This window comes from Epinephelus fuscoguttatus, linkage group LG1, assembly GCF_011397635.1.
Source record: "Epinephelus fuscoguttatus linkage group LG1, E.fuscoguttatus.final_Chr_v1".
Lineage (NCBI taxonomy): Eukaryota > Metazoa > Chordata > Actinopteri > Perciformes > Serranidae > Epinephelus > Epinephelus fuscoguttatus.
The window spans coordinates 37,303,582-37,318,598 of NC_064752.1; the positions used below are offsets into that span (position 1 = coordinate 37,303,582).

General features: G+C 40.9%; 1 protein-coding gene across 1 annotated transcript; it reads right to left on the reverse strand.

Annotated features, from left to right (window-relative positions):
- Window positions 1-1,185: 1,185 nt before the first annotated feature.
- Window positions 1,186-10,780, reverse strand: zgc:113307 (uncharacterized protein LOC553753 homolog). Its single transcript, XM_049589415.1, has 5 exons — window positions 10,285-10,780; window positions 7,585-7,914; window positions 7,051-7,375; window positions 4,460-4,777; window positions 1,186-3,148 (listed from the first exon to the last, which is right to left on the reverse strand). Exons 2-5 carry the CDS (start codon window positions 7,888-7,890, stop codon window positions 2,997-2,999), a joined length of 1,101 nt encoding a protein of 366 aa, XP_049445372.1. The 5' UTR covers window positions 7,891-7,914; window positions 10,285-10,780; the 3' UTR covers window positions 1,186-2,996.
- Window positions 10,781-15,017: the final 4,237 nt, after the last annotated feature.

Sequence of the window (15,017 nt, forward strand, 5' to 3'; positions counted from 1 at the left end):
ACTGTCGTTGCTCCTTCCATTACATGTATTTGACCATGTTTAACTGTACATAATGGATACACGCTTGTTTATACTGTGTATAATCTACCTGCATATTGTATAGAGATGTGAGATAAGATCCATTTTTTACTAAATTATCCCACTTGATTATCGTTCATCCTGTCCATTAATTTTTTACATATATCTATATGAATTTTGTTAATGTTTGAGCTATCTAGTTAGAAGCTAAACTGCTAACCAGAGGCCTGTACTATGAAGCAGGATTTGAAGTCAGCAAGGTAACTTCAGGGTTAACTCTGGGTTTTCAGTACTATGAAGCTGGTTTTCTTTTTACCGGGATACATCACTGTGGTAACTTACGCTGAACAGCTAACCTGCTCGGGAGCTAGTTATGTTCAGGGTATCAGATCACAGCCTGTCAACACCCCGACCTCTGACCAGTCACATCACAGAAGAAAAAAGTGTCCATGAACGTAAGTCTGGAGTTTCAGGTAAAAAAAGAGTAGCCTATATATTGTTAGAGGTCAGTAGAATCAGGGCTGTATTTCCACTGGTTTTAAAACAGCTTCTTACAAACACAGAGATCTTTTACATTCTAAACATGTGATTTTAGCAGGAGGTTTATTTTAGTCCACAGTGATCGCTGACAGTGTTGCTAATTTTACACTCTGATTCAATCACTGCAGCTCAGAATAACACGAGACACGTGTGTGATGAGAACTAGGAAAAAGGATAAAATTTTATCAGAAAAATAATCCACACACTGTTAATTGGCTCCAGTTATTATAAATGCAACATTTCGGTCAGATAAACCTCATCAGTCATTAACTACTTTCCATCCTTAAATTCAGTAGCAGAAACAGTCTGGCATCACTTTAAAGTGTTTTATGTGACATATTCAGCCTAGTTTCATCATCATCCAACTAAATAGCAAAAATTACTCTACTGATGCAACATACAGCCTAGTGATACCTATACGTAATGTAAGTCTCAGCCAATGGTGAGTTTTTAGATAATATTTTCAATATCTCTGCATTTTCCGTTATAAGATTACAGAGTATCGTTTACATCCCACGCCACCAACATTGTAATGTGTCACAGTGTCAGACACTTTCGGTACCATTTCATGTCATATCATAACAAACAGCGTACTTAACTCGTGGTTCTGATGATGTCACTCATAATTACCACCCCCGTGTCTTTTACATGAACACACTTGTGGCTGGGTAGGAAAACCCAGAGTTGACTGAAATGGTTGATAACCAGCTTCGTAGGACCTGTTATCCAGACGGCCAATGTTTGGGTCAGTCAAGCCAGAGAACGTAAAAGATATCCTGGGTAAGTTGAACTGGCTTTGTTGTACAGGCCTCTGGTCTCACTCAGTCTCGCAAGTCTCACAGCATGCATGTAATGAGCTGAAGGTGACACAGCACCTCCTGAGACTGGAACTTTTGTTTGGTAAGCATTTTTAATTTCTCCTAGCTAATTGGCATCAGTAGGATCTGATAAGTCATTGTCTTTGAACAGGAAGTAGTATTTGAACTAAATTACGTCCTCATATGGGGACACTGGGTTTATTTTTAATAGCCCCAAGTGTGAAATAAAATGTAATACTGTTAATTTCAGTGCTTGAATATTGTTGTACAAAAACAAAATCACAAACAGTGCAACATTATTCTGTAACTCTCTGGGTTAGAGGTCACTGTTCAAGTAAAAAAAAAAAGTTCAGAACTGTTTATTTCAATGCCTGAACATGGCTGTGCAAAAACTAAACTGTGATTTGTTCATTTTGTAACTCTATGAATTTTCCTTGCTCCATACTCCAAGCTAGGAATGTGTCAAATGCTGCTATAATTAAGTCCCAATGTCCACAAACAAATGCTGAATTGGTCAAATGTGTATGTCTATGAAACTACAAACATTATTAAACATTCACAAACAGGTTTCAACCATAAAATTTGTTCAGGTTTTGTCCTTTGTCCACTTTTGTGTCAGGATCAGCCACAGACTGACTTGGCAGAGATGGCAGCCATTTTGTTTTTACATTTATTAGTGTATTGTGCTCAGGTGGATATAGTAGATAATCTCCCCTTAATTAAGGCTGGTGTGAAATCTATTTCTTTTCAGTTATAAATATTTGCTAAATTTCATGATTATAATGTTTAAATCTGACACATAAACAAGGGTGTAATGTGAATCACTGTTTGCTCAAGATTGTTTGTATTTCATGTGGTGACAGCTAAGTAGCAGCAGCTTTTCAAAAAGTACACAATATTATCTTAACAATGTCCATTTTATTTTTTTGTTGCACAAACCAAACTTCATGTTTTAGCATCATGGACATCAGCTTTCAAATTAAGGTTTAATGTAACAATATTTTTGTTTTAGACAATTAGCAGATTTGGACTGCTCCATGTGTGGACTAGTGTGGCTGTTTAACACTGCCCAGCTAAGTGAGTCAGATAGTCTCATGGGAAGGCTACTGAATTTTGCCATTCATACATGTTTCCTTTTCCCTCCTAAGACAGCTCAGTTTAACCAGAGCGCATTTCCCTGTACAGTCAGAAATGAGAGGGTTTGTCAAAGTTCCTATTCAGTAATAACACACAGATGTACGACCCTGCTGAGGCAGAACTTGGAAAAGATGGAATGAGAGAGAGAAAGAAACCCATGGGAATGCGCTGGTGGTATGAGAAATGTTTTGATCATGACTTTTGGCATCCTGATAAAATAACACTGGTTTAGTGTACAAGTTCAAACTCTGGCATCTTTTGAAGGTCAGTTTTCCCTTCAGTGTTTGGGTGTGTATCTACATATTGAAAGCATAATAAATCAGATTCTTCTCTGGTTTATGGCTGTATGGCCGAGCTGTTCGACTTCACAAGTGATGAGTTGGCTATAGCCAAATAAAAATCTGAAGTTGAGTCACGTCTTTTTTTATAGATGAGGTCGGCCAGTCATATACAGTAACCCTTGTTCCATGTTCAGAAGATGGATCAGATGTAAATACTCTCAAGCACTCGCAGGCAGAAGACCCAGTCATACGGCAGCTGGTGGTAGGACATTTTGTTTCCATCCAGTCGTAGGATCTTCATCCTGGAGTAAGACAGAGGTCCCACCTCTCTGCAGAAACTGGTCACATTGAACTCTGTGGTGAACAGACAGAAAACAGACAGGGGTTTTTTTTTTTAAACAGACCACCATACAGACCACATTTTATTATTAGAGACTCATTTCTCACTAGAGAGACAGACATCTGCTTATTACTGCCTTGTCAAAGCACTGTAAAGACCAAACCAGAGCTTTGATTTCACATCATGTGCCATGTGTTCATCATGTGTAAATTATTAAGATGAAACATTTCAATCACACTTTGACATTTGCCTTACTGAAGAGGGTCTGCACAGTCTGCACATGTCCCTCTTCTACTCAAAGAGCCTGCATTTCCTGAATGTCTCACAGGTGCTGTGGTGAAAACAGAGAATAAGGAAACCACAACGCCCTCTTTTGCTTTCTCACTTCATTTCAGTAGTAGAGCCTCCCTTGGCCCAGACTGTAGGCTTTGGCAGAAGGAGCCACGGTAGCCGTCATGCTGCTAGCTAGACGATGAGGTGTGTGTTATTGTGAAAGTGTTTTGCCGTCTGTCTGTCCGGTTGGTACACAGCTCAGCTGTCTGCTGCTTCACAGATCGAGAACACACTTCAACTTTTTGCCAGAGTCTGTGAACCAAAATTATAGACCAGGTCATTGCTGCTGGATGGTCATGTGAGTCAAGATGGCTACAAGTCTGCTGCAATGTTATTTAGATCCTATTGGCCAAAAAAGGTCAGAGTGATGGGGAGCAGACAGACAGGGAGAGGAAAGAGGAGACCATGAAGAGGGGAACAGCATGTGCTTCTGGCTCATCTGGCACTCTTACCTCTGAATCCATCACAGATGTTTTCATACCACTCTCCTCTCTTCTTTGCTAACCTACTTTCCCCTCATCCAACCACACAATATTCCCTCTCCTCTCCTCCACCCTCCTCTTGCTACTTCTCTCCATGTCTCCAAGTCCCTCCCTTTATTCTCTCTCTCTTCTTCCATCCCAACTCGCCTCGCCTGCTAGCTGTCCAACCTCAGCCCCTCTAGCGTCCGCATGCAGTGATGAAGGCCGGCTGTGTTTCTTTGCGGTTTCTGTCACATTTTCCACATTTCTTCTTCTCCCTTACAACATGGTTTAGGTGTCAGACCTCCTGAGGCCTCATAATTCACTTCACTGTCACAAGAAGTGAATGCATTGTTGAATTGTAAAATGTAGGAATGTGCGCACATGTGTGTAGAATTAGCATTTTACTGACATGGAGTCAGTGACACCGTTAAAATCACAGTGTGAAAAGGGACTGCATGTCATGTGTGTGTGTGTGTGTGTGTGTGTGTGTATGTGTGAATGTTTTCTTTGTGTATGTATATATCTCACCTTGTATTTGATTGGCCTCAAGGTAGAGGTACTGCAGGGTGGTGGGGACTGTGGGAATGGTTGTTAGTTTGTTATAAGAAAGGTCCAGTTCCACCAGGCTGGAGAAGTTGAAGACCTGCAGGTGGACGCCGCTGCTCTGCAGACCACAGTGACTCAAACGAAGGTACTTGAGGCTGAGAAATCCAACGAAACTGTCTTCATCCAGCTCAGAGAGAGTGTTGTTGGACAGATAGAGCTGCTGGACAGAAGGGGGTAAATGCTTGGGGACGGATGACAACGAATTCCCACTGAGGTCCAGCAGGTTCAGACTGACCAGACCTGCAAACACACAAACACACATGCAAAACTGAATACTGACAAATTTGTGTGACAGAATGAGTGTAAACATTGTCACTGTTAAATGCCAGGAATATTCAGTGTTAATGAGTGTAATCAGACTGATCGGAGCAGTCTCAGGGCCAAACATAAGGGTATGACATAACTGTGCCACAGTTAGAATTCCAAAAACAAATTGATCATCATCACATGGAAAACATTTTAAAAACTCAGGGTTTTGGACATTGTCCATTTTAGAATTCCATCCTTTCAGACTCAAATTTCCAGACTTCTTGGTAGAATTATTTAGACCATATTTGACATCTGAGTCCAAATAGCTAGATGTTTATTACATAAGAAATGGTTTTAAAAAGTGATTGTTAACATGGATGTAACCCTTGGATAATATGTGATATTATGTTGCAAAATATTTGCCAGAGGAAGGTACTTAGCTTGTACAAATCAATGAACACCAACCCAAACAAGTTCATCCCTGCCTATAAACGAGGTTGACTAACTGGTGCTACCTATAACCTAACCTATACTTGTATTATTTTCTCTTAGCATATTAAATAAATAATATTTATTATTATTTCCTGTATATTTTCTAGTCTCCTTCCTAAATAAAAACTGAAAATTATTGTAATAAGTTAAATGATTATCATGGCATCCTAGGCAGCCTTGTTTATTCACTCTGTCCATGGATACAATGATGAATGTAGACCCGAAGGTATGATTTACTTATGCTGAAATTGCCATATTTTCTTTCAACCTAATTTTCCTGGGCCATGGATGCGCAGATTTGGCTCAGTTAGGCCCCAATCATACAAAGTGTTTTATCAGTTGGAGGCAACTTTTTGTAATTGTTTTTAATGAGAATGAAGCTTTTTGCTCGCTGTTTTTGCTTTGCAACACGCCTCATGTGTCTGCACTCCAGGCACCTGGCATTTTTGCCAGAGCACCCTGCACTCAAGGTGTAAAACTTCAGCTCAGTGCAGAAAAGCACCCCCATCATGCCTGCTTTAGCTTTCATCGAGGCGAAGCTCCTGGACGAACTGGTGGTACTCCCCGTGATCCGCCCTCTTTTTTAGGGTCTCATGTACCCACACAGATCTCCATTTCCCTGTGCCCGACAAACCATTTGCTGACGGCCTCTCACCCTCAACTAGAGCTACAGCAAGTACCCTCTGCCTGAACATTTTAGGAACTAGATGCTGATTATTGTGAAATAAAATAAATAAATAAACGGTAGATTTATTGTACGGGAAGGTTAGGGTAAGCAGGTGATGGGGTGGTTGCCTGGCAATAATAAAAGGACACATTAAGCATTTTTTAACTAGTGGCATTCGGTTAAAAACAAAAAGGCAGTGTTGTGCGCCTCGCGTTTTACAACCTGCGAGACGTTTTTGTGATCGGGGCCTTATAAGGCACTTGGGGTGGCGCTGTTCTGCAGGCTGTGACATAGCGGCAGCTCTGTGTGCTTTCAGTCACACGTCATACATATTGCCTTGCACTTGATGACATCCAGCTTGCCCTGGCCAGCACTCTTTCAGACAGTGGTTAATATTTTGGCTGCGCTGTTTGCCTGCTCAAAACACCATGAAAAACACTCTGCTTGTATGATCAGTTTATTTTCTGAAAGTCAGATTTTTATGTTTTAGAAAACAGAATAGAGGCAATAGTCTTGAAATACAAGTCTTTTTCTTTTCCCATCCTTATCCAGACCCGGAAATGACTAAAATCAAATCCCATCCTTTCCATACTGCATAGGAAACCTGAAAACTGTTACCTAAACACATACAGTGAAAGAGTTTAGGTACACCAGACATGTTATAATTACAGTAGCAATCACTGACACATCACAGTGCACTATTTTCATTGAACTATTAGTGTCCACACAGCGTACTGAGCTGGTGTTAAGCTTTGCCCCGAAGAAATGGTGTTGAATATTATTTGATTTGCTTAACTTTCAGTTGTAGTTTCAGTTTTATGGTGCATTACATATTTGCAGAGAGATGTGAAATCAAATCACTACTGAATTAAACCCCTTACCTCCAACTACCCTAATAACCACTTACACATAGATATGTATTCCGGTCTAAATGGGTTAAATGAAAACTTGTGGCCAGCAACAAAAGGAAAAACATGTACGGTGTTTACGTCTTTGTTGACTGAGGTTTTTGCATGATGTCAACAGGTACACAAGAGCAGGATTCACTTTCCACCCAAAAGCAGATTTGGCATGTCTGAAGACAGGAAATGACACATTACACTACCTTTGAGGTCTCCCTCTGTGATGGTTTGCAGTCTGTTTCCCTGCAGCAGCAGCAGCGTCAGGTTGTGGAGGTTCTGGAAAGCTCCGGGGCTGATGCTCCTGATTTGGTTGTGGGCCAGTCGCAGCTGCTTGAGTCCAGCTGGGAGAGCACTGGGCACTGATTTCAGGTGGTTGTGGTTTGCAAAAAAGTAGGACAGCTGGCTCTGGTTCTGCAGGGCAGCCTGGTCCAGCTTGTCGCTCTGCAGCTGGTTGTGGTCCAGGATGAGCCAGCGTAGATCAGTGATGTTGGCCAGAAAGGAGGAGGACAGAGATGAGATGTTGTTGCCCTGGGAACAAAAGAAAAAAAAATGCCTGATGGATTTTGACTTTTCACACTTTCACAGTTAAACTAAAATCAGCGTAGTGCAGCGGAGGTCAACTTCTGGTGGAGAATATACTGTACAATGTGAGCAGGAAATGAAAAACCACTGTGGGTTAGTGGCAGACCATTGTAAAGACAACACACGCTCAGTGCCCGTGTCAGTGTTTGTTCTACCTGTAAAAACAGGTATTGAGTTCTGTCTGGCAGGCGGTCAGGGATGTCTGCCAAGCCTCTGTGGTCACAGTAGAGTGCTGTGGGCCAATGGATAGGGCAGTCACACTGTTCAGGGCAGGATTCAGGGTTGTTGGCTCGGAACCAGGCTGAGTCCATCCGTCCCTGCAGGCTCGTCACACTGGGCTCACCCAACAGGCGATTAATCCACAGAGGAACACCTCCATAATCTGTGTTAGCTACAGTAGTGGCTGAGGCAGAGTCAAAAATGTACAGCAGGACCAACACAGCACAACACAGGGGAGCCATGGAGACAGCTGCTGAGATATAACCCTGTCAGATACACATAAAGACAAAGGTGGTGAGTAAAGACAAACTGATTTTACACGTCAGAGTCAATTTTATAGTTACAATGAGCACTTTTATAAGTCTGTGAACGTTGCACAATGTCTCCTGTGGCTCTTTAAGAGCTTTGTCAGGTCTAAAAAATACTGAATAAAGTAAGTGATATCACTGGGGTGTTTTGGCTTCAGCATGGGAACAACAAATCTTTAGCAGAAAGCCTGCAGGTTATTCAGTTTGGAAATCTGATGTCGCGTATTAGGCAGGGAAAGTCTTACAAAACCATAGACTGTGTAGTAGCTGTGGGTGAAGCTATCAAGATGTCACCCATTTGCATCTAAATCACTGTGTTAAAACCTTGAGATTGGCTTTTTGGCTGTCACCATCCTGTAAAGGCCAGAAGTGACAGTATTTGGTCCAGAGGGTGGAGCTGTGGAGGAGCAAGGGGTGGATCTGACTGAGAAAGCATGGACATCGCTGTGGTAGCATTTTTTCAATCACAGGGTAGCCATGGTCTAAAGCATACCCTGCTTTATTATCTATTTTAGTTCAAATGTGACCAAAATGAACGTCATGCTGTGTTGCATAAGACTTGAAACTAGTGACTGAGCCTGTCAGCTCGTTAGGAAAATGTTTACTGAGGTAGTAAATCAACAGAGAAGTAGACATCTGTAGCACAATCAGACTTCTTTTTGCAACCAGTGGAGTCGCCCCCTCCTGGCCATTAAAAAGAATGAAGGTTTAAAACACCTCTGCATTGTCTTCACTTTTTAGACTTGGCAAGAACTCCTTGAACAAAATATGCTATCAAGTTGTTTTTTAGAGCTTGACCCATTCTGCCTCTGCAGCATCAGTTTCCACCTTTTCTGCTGATGGTCAGACAATCCACCATGCTGATCCAGATTTAAATATCTCAATACTGAATGGATTGCAATGAAAATTTGTAGACATTCATACTTCACTGATGAAACCAAATGACCTTAGTGATCCCACAACTTTACCTCTAGTACCACCAGAAGGTAGACGTTTTTACTTATCCAGTAAAATGTCTCGAATCTTCCAAAAATCTACCAGATGAATTAAAAGTGGCAAACTCTGGGGCTGAAAAATGAGGCCAATTCAGAAGTGCTAAAAACTGCAGTTCCTTGAATGGCCACTTGAGGCTCTAGAAGCGAGTCAATCTCAATAAACCCCCATGTTAAAATGCCCAAGTTTACAGAGGAAATGAACATGTTTACAACCTGGTAGAACGAACAGTTTTGGTCTCTGTAGCTACTTTCCCCCTTACATGACAACTGTACGGGGAGGAATTTTTATTTTACTTACCGATTTACATTTTATTAAGGCCTAAGTTTTGGCCATAATTGTCGTCTGTGAGGCATCACCACAGTCTGAGTCAGATCCACCTCTCACACCTGCTCCTTTCAATATGGTCACTTCTGGCTCCAAAAAAACAAGATGACGACAACCAAAATGCCAAACTCGAGGTTTCATAAGTGGAGTCCACAAACCAATGGAAAGGACATTCCCCTATACTTTGTGGTTAATGCTAATTAGCAAATGTTAGCATGTTAAAAGGCTAGACTAAGATAGTGAACATGTTGAAAATTACACAAAGAAGCATCAACATGTTAGCATTTGCTCACTAGCATAAGCTAAAGCTCTGCTGTATTTAAGTATAGACTCACAGATCTGCTGGCATGGCCATAGACTCTTAATCTTTTGCAATTCCCTCACCTTGAAGTGTAACACTACTACTTGCTGGAGTGACCCTTTAAGGAATGATGCAACCATTAGGCTTTGAAAAGCCAGATGAAAAACAATTCCAGTGTGAGGTCAAAAAAGGTCACTTTTTTTTATAGCAGTCCCTGACATGTGTTAAAGAATCAGAGTAGATTTAAGTGGTTTGAGGTGCAGCACAAGTTGAGATGGCTGCTTTTGCACACACACATAAAACTTCTGAGTATGAGAGGGAAGAATAGATTTTTTCCCTGCATGCACAGCTGTAGATGATTACGGTAATACCCACAAAGTTGCTGTCCACACAAGCACACACTCATACACACACAGACTCTCAGTTACAGTATGACACAGCAGTTTGTGAGAAAGGTTTGCATCATCAGGAAGTTTGACTTTATCAGCATGTTTGCACTGTTGCATTTTACCTTTCTTACCTTTAGCATAGTCTTACAGTACATGCTAGAGGTTTCTAAGAGATTAGCAGTGTTATGTAACTGTGCCTCATCAAGCCAACTGTTATTACACAAACACACAATGCAGATTTTAACATTTCCAGTTTTGCCTGCCATGCAGAAGACAGGAAAAGGAAGCAGACGAGAAAACAACAACAGACTGACTTACCTGTTTGAGCAGGAGCTACACAGCGAGGACAAGTTGTCTTAAATTCCCAGTGAAACTGGCGGAAGCCGCATGGAAATATGTGTGTGTGTTAATAGGTCTGCACGTGTGTGTGTGTGTGTCTGTGTGTCTGTGTGTGTGTGTGTTTTCAAGCTACCGGCGATGTTTACCCACTGTCTGATGCATTCCTCCTTTTCAAACGCTACCCACATCCCAGACCCCAGACCTCCTCCATAATCTTCCCTAACTCACTTCTTCCTTCTCCCTTGTGTCAGCCCTTGGTAACGGTAACATTTGGTGACAATATGTTTGCTTGTACCATGGAGATGAAATACACAAAAAGACTGACAAAAACTGCTGAGGAAGGAAATGAGGAGGAAAGAAGTAAAGTTATGGCAACAGGGGTTGGATTCTGATGGTGCAGAGATTTCAGTGAGAAAATTTTGATCAGCATTCAAGTGTATCGTGTGTGTGCATCTGTCTTTGTGTGCGTGTGTGTGTGTGTGCATGTGTGTGTCTGTGTGATTGGTTCTACAGTACGTGTTCTGCCTGTAGGCATTCAAGCCACAAAGTACCTGGGGAGCCAAGGAGACCATTCTGTGTGTGTAAGTGTGTATTCTTGTGTGTGTGCATCTGTGTTCATCTGTATGTGTTCGACTGTGTGTGTGTGTGTGTGTGTGTTTGTGTTGAAGGAAGAAACTCCTTGCAAGCATCTGAACAGAGCAGCGGAGAAGAAAACGATTCCAGATTCCTTTCCCCCCCTCCCGAGTATGAGAGAAGCACTGTGAGAAAAGAAGCATGGTGGTCAACAAGAGGGAAAAGTGAAGATGGTAGCCTATTCTACTGACCAGAGCATGAAAGAGCGCCCTCTTGGAAGAACACATGGAATGACACCCACAATTAAGCTAAAATTATGACATGATGAGTGCTGTCATGTGTTTTTTAGGAGGGGGAGGGGCAACAATAGAGTATCTTCTGTTAAATATAAATCATGAAAATAACATTGTTTTCCTTTTTTTTTTTTTTACTGTAAATGCTCTTTGTGTGCATGTGGTATGGGCTACTGCAGCAGTCTCAGTGTTATTTTACAGAGCGTAGTATTTACACTATGAATGTGTGGGTAACAGAGAATGACACAGAGGAGTGTGTGTAAAGTTTAATTTAAACTCTACAACTCATAGATGAAACACCCAAAAAACAAAACTTGGTCACAGTGATGCTTTAAGCTAAATGCTAATGTCAGCTGCTAACATGTTAACATGTACAATGCTATGCTGATGCTAAGCAGGGGCAATGTTTAACATGGTCATCATCTTAACGTGTTAGCATGCGGACATTTGCTAATTAGCACTAACACAACAGACAGCAGAGGTGGAGACGAATGTCATGTTGCATAATTTTGCATGTATTTGGTCATGAACCATATTATGGGAGCCCATTTCTGCCAGTATGATAAAAAAAAAAATCTGTATGTCACTATAATGAGTAACTTTCTTAAAATAATGACTTAACTTTTCTCAAAATAATGAGTTAGTGTATGAAAATAATAAGAACATTTCTCAAAAAAATGACTTACTATCTCATTACTATCTCAAAAGACTGAATCAGTATCTCAAAACAATGAGAATCTCTCAGATTAGTTAGTATTTTATATTGAATTAGGATCTCAAAATAACTAGAAACTTGAAAAAAATTACTTACTTTCCTCAAATTAATAAGAAACCTTTTCAAAATAATGAGAAACACTGTCAAAATTAGTATTTCATGGCTTGCCTATCCTAAAATAATGAGAGACTTTATAAACAATGACTTGGAAATGTTTCTAATTACTTTTGAGATGCTAACTCATTATTTTGAGATGAGTAAGTCATTATTCTGAGAAAGTTTTACCAGACTTGTAGGTACTGACTCAAAAAGTTTATCATCATATTGACTTACTTAGTTTAGTGTTATTTTTTTTCATCATACTGGCGAAAATGGGCTTCTGTATTAACTGAAATACTGAACAAATTTTGATCAGATGATGGTACTTGATAAAAAGTTAGGGGATGACAGAAGTTAATTAAAACAACCCAAACTGTTTGGGCCATGACTGTAACAAGTTTAATGGCAATCCATACAATAATTGTTGAGATTTATCAGTCTAAATCAAAGTGGTGGACCGATCCACCACAATTCAACATTGTCACGCCACCCTTGTGTCTAAAAAGTAAGAAAATTATATAATATTCTATCTGCCACGTTGTGTCACCTTCCTTTATTCCTGCTGTGCCTTGTTACAAAGATTCCTTGTCCAACAGCATCATGTTTTTTTGTCACTGCTTTCTAACTGGTTGAGTGAAGGTTTCTGGAAACGTGAGCAAGAGCTGGTACACTGTGTCAACAGCAGCCTGTTGGCAGCTCCTCACCATCCTCTGCTCTGTCTGCGTCTGGTATTCTCATAAACAGGAGAAGGAAGTGGAAAAGGCTTCCTTCCACCGTCTGCTGGCTCTGATCCATCTGCTCCAGAATGACACCTTTCACTGAGACATTACATGCCCTGTGCATGAATATTTACCTCAACCTATTTTTCATTAACTGTAAATCTGCACATAATGGAAAATATTGAATGATGAGAGAATCTTTGATTTTACTGGTGACAAATGCAAGCTGGGGAAGAGAAAGGAAGGGTTAAATGCTATATTGAATATTTACCTCACTCAAACATAGAGTCAGCGCTGACTGGAACTACTGTTAATGCTTCATGAATATTTATATTTCCCTGTGATTATATAAACCTATTTTTCATTAACTGTCACATTACATTTTAATTTTTGACACAAGTAATACAATTCTTTCTCACTCAGTGTGTGCTGGCTCCCAAATCTGCACATAATAAGTGGATAGAAATATTGAATGATGAGAGAATCTTTGATTTTACTGGTGACAAATGCAAGCTGGGGAAGAGAAAGGAAGGGTTAAATGCTATATTGAAACTTAAGGGGGTGCTGTAACACAACAGTAAGGTTTTTGTACAGGGACTCCCTCAGCTACCCAGAAGTGACAGCTGTTAGATACTCACCCTTGAGAGTTCTGCTCAAAGAGGAACTGAAGGAAAACCCACATCTATTCTGGTGAGATGAACCAAACCACTTTCTTCAGGATAAATTCTAACAGTTACCTGACAGGCATTTATACCAATGAGGACATGTGTAGTCAGGAGAGCTCTGAGGGCAATCAGCGTGGACATAAAATCCATAGAAAGGCCAATACAAGGAAGGCCAACATCTCTGCCTCTAATAATCAATGAGCACAAACTAGAGGGAGACATACAGTCCAAATATAATACATTTCAGTGCTGTATGTGGAATAATAAAAGTCTTTTAAACATTACCATTACAGATATTACAAAATACAAAAACCCTAGTCTTTGCTACTATAAATAATATGAAATCTGCATCATTATGAAGATGCAAAAGGAGTAACAACAAAATAGACATGAAAGCATTCATGTTATCACATTACTCATTATTGTTAGCCATTATTGCTAATGTCTAACTGTTAATGACAACCTAGAGAGTCAAAATGTATACAATATGAAGTGGAGGATCATCATCCAGTGTGACAGCCTATAACATTTACACTCAACACAGAACACACATATTGCTACACACATTACAACAGCTGTGTCTCCAGTCACCAGTCTGTTAAGCTCCTGAAGTTAGCAGATGACACCATTGGACTCATTTCTAGTGGGATTGAGTCCGCCTACAGGAGGGAGATTGACCATCTGGTGACCAGAGCAACTTAGAAAGATCCATCACTCTGTGTGACTCCCTGCCCCCATCACCCCTCAGTCTTCATTGTGTCACTTCCACTTCCATCACCCAAGACCTCATGTAGGAGCTAATCAGCTTCCTCATCAAAAAGACACAGCAGAGGATGTACTTCCTGTGGCAACTAATGAAGTTCAACTTGCCAAAGACAGAGATGGTGGACATTACACTACCATCATTGTGTCTATCCTCACCTTCTCCATCACCATCTAGTACGTTGCTGCCACTGCCAAAGACAAAGGCATACTGCAGCATATCATTCACTCTGTGGAGGTGATTGGCTGCATTCTGTCGTCCCTTCAGGACCAGTACGCCCACAGGACTCTGATGTGAGAAGGAAAGATTGTGGCTGACCCCTCCCACCCTGGACACACAACTCTCTGTATCACTTTCTCTGGCAGGAGGCTGCGGCCTACCAGGACCAAAACCTCACGCCACAAAACAGTTTCTTCCCATCTGCAGCTGGACTCATCAACAAGGCCAGAGACCTCACTGACATGGACTCCATGCACCAAAACACCAAAGCAAATTCCCTGTATGTGAAAACTTGGCAATAAATTAGATTCTGATTAACTGGTTAAGATTTCTTGTGAATGAGTCATCATGTTTTCACAATCGTTACATTTCCCACAGCAGACACTGCCCTCAGGTGTTTTCTGTTTTAGAGTTGGCAGGTACAGCAGATCACCAAACAGCTTGTCAGATGTTGTAATGGCATGCCTAAAGCTGATCCCTAAAACCACAAAAACTCTGTACCAAAAGATGATGCGTCAGTACACTTGTTTTCACCTGCACTGCACAGTGTGAGAGCAAGTCTTGCCTTTGTTTTGTCTGATGACATTTTGAGGAAAAGCTGAAATTATCTCCACAGTTACAGAGGTCAAATGTGCAATGAGCCAGCAAAGGTGGGGAAGAAGAAGA

Bases quoted from the DNA above. Each gene is read 5' to 3' on its own strand.
- zgc:113307 (XM_049589415.1), bottom strand. From the start codon at position 7,890: ATGGCTCCCCTGTGTTGTGCTGTGTTGGTCCTGCTGTACATTTTTGAC. The intron at 7,376-7,584 runs GTAGAACAAACA...TTTTGTTCCCAG, and splicing joins CTCAATACCTGTTTTTACAG to GGCAACAACATCTCATCTCT. The intron at 4,778-7,050 runs GTAGTGTAATGT...GTGTGTTTGCAG, and splicing joins CACAGAGGGAGACCTCAAAG to GTCTGGTCAGTCTGAACCTG.